General features: G+C 50.7%; 1 protein-coding gene across 2 annotated transcripts in view; it reads right to left on the bottom strand.

The window, feature by feature from the left end:
• Positions 1–4,505, bottom strand: part of TTC28 (tetratricopeptide repeat domain 28) — a 712,524-nt gene that overhangs the window by 34,058 nt on the left and 673,961 nt on the right. For both annotated transcript variants that reach the window (XM_069081377.1, XM_069081378.1), the window contains one exon: positions 1,211–1,390. In XM_069081377.1, the coding sequence (XP_068937478.1) occupies positions 1,211–1,390 (180 nt within the window). The remainder of the gene's footprint in view (positions 1–1,210; positions 1,391–4,505) is intronic.

Here is a 4,505-nt window from a genome sequence, read left to right as displayed (position 1 = left end):
TGAGGGGCTGCCCTTGGCCTCCAAAGCCCCTTCTCCTTCTGGGCTGTTTTCAGGCTTAAACGAGATGAGGCATATGAAGTCTCTGTAAGCCTGAAGGTGCCACACCAATGGCAGTTAGCTTTATTATTGTGCAGATGTGGCTTGGTTATGTAAAAATGATGTTCCCTCCAAAAGCCAGTGATCTAAAAATGGGCCATATTTACACTCATCTAAAGACTGTGCTCTTAAAACATGAGCCCAAGGTGAGTGGTCCAGGCAGGCCTCAGCAGCCAAGGGAACCTCAGCTTCCCTGACTGGCTCCCACTTGTCTATTGGATGGGAGGCAGCCGAATCATTTGTGAGAACCCATTGGTAGCTCGAGGATGGCTTGTCAGACAGGACTCAGGATTTCTGGGGGTCGCTCTACAAGCAGTTTTGATAGGGACAGGTAGGGCCAAGGGGAAAGGGCTGTGCAGGCAGGCCTTTGGTCAGCTATAAAGGCAGATGGGTCTTGGGCAATGATAGAAGGGATTCAGTTCTAAGTGGAAAGACCAGGGTGGAGTCAAATGTGTTATCAGAACAGACAGACGGCCAGTGCTAGGGGTGAGTGAGCACCAGAGCCCAGATCCATAGGGAGGCGGCCATTTTTGCTCAATCTTTCCCCCTCTTTGATCTGGGACACTGATTGAGACATAAGGTTCTCCTCCTTGAAAGCTGATGGATTTCTTCTCCTTCCATTTTAGGCCCTGGTCTGTTTTCTGTAATCACATTTGTTGCCACAAAATAAGTGTGATGACTCTATGTACAAGAGGCATCCCACAGATACAGACAGGCTCCCAGGAAGGTTCTAAGCACATTGTTTGTGGCATCTAAAGGCCAATTGGATTTTTGTGGATAAAAATGGAGCAACTGCTTCCCTGGGGTTTTCAGTCCAGCCTGAAACCTCTGTGAACTGTGGGGTGATTCCAGCCAGAACCCAGCAATCCCTAGAGATGGCCACCATGGAGCCCTCAAAGGTCAGAAAAAGAGGGACTGGGGGGCTTGAACTGAAGAAGCTGTGAGAGTCTGGGGGGTCCATCCAGGCCCCTGACTCCATCAGACCTGGAAGATGAGAGCTTTTCCCCACCGTGGGAGGTGGTGGAATCTTATCTGCTTATAACTTAGCTCTCTCTGGTTCCTAGGGGCACAGGGGAGTGGGCCAGGTTGCCTGGAAGAGAGTGCTGAGGCCTACCTTGGAAGTGGGGCCCAGGGCCCGGATGGAGGGCACCGCGATGAGGGTGAAACGCTCGTACAGATACTCATTGGAGGCACTTCCTTTCAGGAGGGCAAATGGAATGAGGTACAGCTCTCCTTCCAGTACCAGGACCAGCTGTCGATGGCGCCCCACGGGACCACTGGAGTGCATCAGGCCCTAGGGAGGAAAAGATAGGCATGTGGCTGAATCAGGTGCTCAGACAGACTCTGCCTGGAAGCTTTCAAATGGTCACACGCATCTGGACTGAAACAAATCTATTATGAGTAACCAGAACCAAAATGCCAGCCCAGGAGAGCAATCTGGGGATCGGCACTGGCCCAGGCACACGTGCAAAAAATGGTCTATGAGGATGGGGTTCAGCTCAGGGGATGAGAGCCTGAAACACTTGTTCAGCCAGTGCAGCACCACAAAAATCCTAACAGGGCACGGGGCAGAACAGTCTTGGGGCAGACAAAGAAATTGTACTTTGATGAGATAGGGACTGAAAAAGAGCTAAAGGTCACAGTGGGCACACAATTTTCATCCCCCCTCCACTCTGTGCAGAATTTAGACTTGGTGGGGGGGGGTCATGAGGCAATCTTCTCCTTAAGCTAAGTCCAATCTGTGCCGGGAAATGAAACCTGGTTTAGTGTTCCCTAGCTCAAGAGGGACGTGGAGAGAAGAGGAAGGAAGAATTACGAGAAAAGGTGGTAGGGACAATGATGAGGAATTCTTCCAGAGAAAAGAAGGCTACCTTGTGGGGAAGGAAACAGGAGTGTGGAGGGAGAAGTGAAGGGCACGGACTCTCTAACCTTCAGTGACCTTGCCAGGTCCCCTCTAATCCTCTGAGGAACATGCATCTCCTCTGCTTTTGTGGTATATTTTTTAAGCGGTTGTTTAGCCCATCTCCCAGGGGTGTTATGGGACTTAATTTGTTAATGTTATGTAAAGCACTCTCAGCTCCTCAGAGAAAGGTAACTCTGAGATAAAAGTGAAGAGAAATCCTGCACCATTCTCACCCTGCCCGGGACACTTGCTATCTTTAGTCTTCTAAAGAAGGGGAGATTTCTTTCACAAAGACCTGCTCACCCAGGCCACGAGAGTATTGATGGAAGAAAGGTGAGCAAGATTTGTAAAAATAGCATTCACTCCAAAGGAAGTCTCAGGGCAAAAGGAGAATGGGAACATGGATGTGGCCATAATTCCAAGGGGCACCGTGCATCTTGGGAAGCAGCCCCCATGGGGAACGGGGGACCGATGGCTGAGCTAGCTGTCACTCGGGCCTCTTGGCCGCAAGGAGACCAAAACACCAGCTCGCCTTCTGAAATACAGTTGGTCCAGAGGCAGAGCAAGGAAAAGAGATGCTCCAGTCTGAGAGGAAGCAGAGCTGGTGACCGTATGCAATTCCCCATCTCCCTGTGGATCTCTAGGCCCCGGAGCGCCTCCAGTGGTTGCCTGCCTGCCCACCCGTCACTCTGACACACAGCTGCCTTGGGCACCAACCTGGCCCTCTGTCCATGAATGCGGCCACTCCATCCTGACAGATTGGTTACAAGTGCTTGCTGGCCCCCAGCTGGTACCTCTCTCCTCCCTCTGCAGAGCCCACGGTCCCATCAGGAGACTGCTGCTTTTCAGAGGGGGGGAAATGTGTCTCTATTCCATTTGACTTCCTGCTCTGGGAATTTGGCTGAGGGCGATGTGATCTCAGCTAAGCCAGAGTGACATGTGCCTGGCAGAATTTGCAGGCTATGTAGAACCCCCTACAGACTGATTTTTTCTCCTACTCTTTCTGCATATGAGGGGGACATAAATAAAATTATTAGGCTAATTTGCATCTTGCATGCCTTCAAGAGCTATTTTTGAGGATGAGTTTAGAACAAATGAATCTGTTCAAAGAAAACCAGAAGGCAAAGACTTTGGCGGTAACTCATGTGTGCCATGGCTCCGCAGCGCCATCTGTGGGGATGGATTTCTGGGCTTCGGGATGCTGCAGAGACAGCATTATCCAGAAAAGATCCATGAGCTTGGGTTCTAGGTCCAGCCACCATGCGACCCCAAATAAGTCATTCATTTCTCTGTAATCTCAAAATCTATGAAACGGCAGTAACGCTGCATAGGAGAAGAGGACGTGGGTCCACATCTCCACCCTACTATGCTATCTCTGGACCTCAGCACCCTCTAGTAAAGACAGGCTTGGGTTAGGTGATTCCAGCCCTACTGGTCTTAGCATCACTCACTCTACCTTCCTCTCAGGGATCCAATGAGATGATGGATGGGAAGATGTTTCAGAAAGACCCAAATACAGCCCGAGTACTATACAAAAAGGAGGGTGAATGGGAGGATCAGTGCCAGGCCCTGGGGACAGGGTCAGGCAGCTGCAATGTGGAGAAAATGCTACTTGGTGCAGGCCTTCTTGTCGACAGTCTGGGCCCCTCCAGAGCCTGCAAGGAGCTGCCCACCTCTGAATGGGAATTCTGGGCTACCTGCCACAGACCAAAACAAGCAGCTGCCTGGAGCAGATGGGGCTCCTGGTCTCGACAAGAGCTCCCTGTTTTCCCACCAATTCCGCACCTCCCCCCAAGCCAAGATCATCCCAGCACCTGTTAGCTTCATATGGGCTTGTCCTACTCAGAGATAAAGTTACACATAAGGTCACGTTTAGCAAATACTTAAAGTCCCATCCACAATGTTCTGAAGTCGAGATCTATTTAAGAAAAACTTCTCCCAGGCAAACTGTCATCTTGGTAGTGCTGAGCTAAGACTTTTCCCACCAAACCTTCTGACCAGCCCAGAGCTTGAAGATGTCTTACTGTTGGAGGGAAGTTTGTGAATGGTCTGAGGCAGCTCCTGGGTCAGGCTCATCCACCTGGCGTCAAGCCCATGTTCCAACTGGCCTGGATCTTCCTGGCTCCCCCAACACACGACCCCTCATCTTCCCTCATGAGCATATCCATGTCTTTTGAAAAGATTAGCATTTGTTAGGCCCATCCAATGGGGGGAGGGAGGTTAGAAGAGACAGTGAGAATGGTCTTTGCTCACAAGAAGCTTACAGTCCAGATGGGAAAATGAGACATCCCCATGTGAAGGAGCATTAATGAATAGGACCAGGAGTGGATCAAGGGCTGAGCTAGAGAAGAAATACAGCAAGGAAATGAAATGTGGGCAGCCCTTGGACCTCTGCCCAAGCTCTTGTGCTAGAAAGAAGAGACAGGATACAGAGAAGAAAGGTGGAAGTGTTTCGGGAGGGGAAAAGAGCGTGCCCAGAGAGGCCAGAGTGAGCAGTGTGTGTGTG

The sequence above is a fragment of the Petaurus breviceps genome, unplaced genomic scaffold (genome assembly GCF_028583685.1).
Source record: "Petaurus breviceps papuanus isolate PSGF00001 unplaced genomic scaffold, PetGlider_PUasm1.0 99, whole genome shotgun sequence".
Taxonomy (NCBI): domain Eukaryota; kingdom Metazoa; phylum Chordata; class Mammalia; order Diprotodontia; family Petauridae; genus Petaurus; species Petaurus breviceps.
The sequence above is the reverse complement of the archived record's forward strand: the minus strand, read 5'-3'. Positions and strand labels throughout refer to the sequence as shown.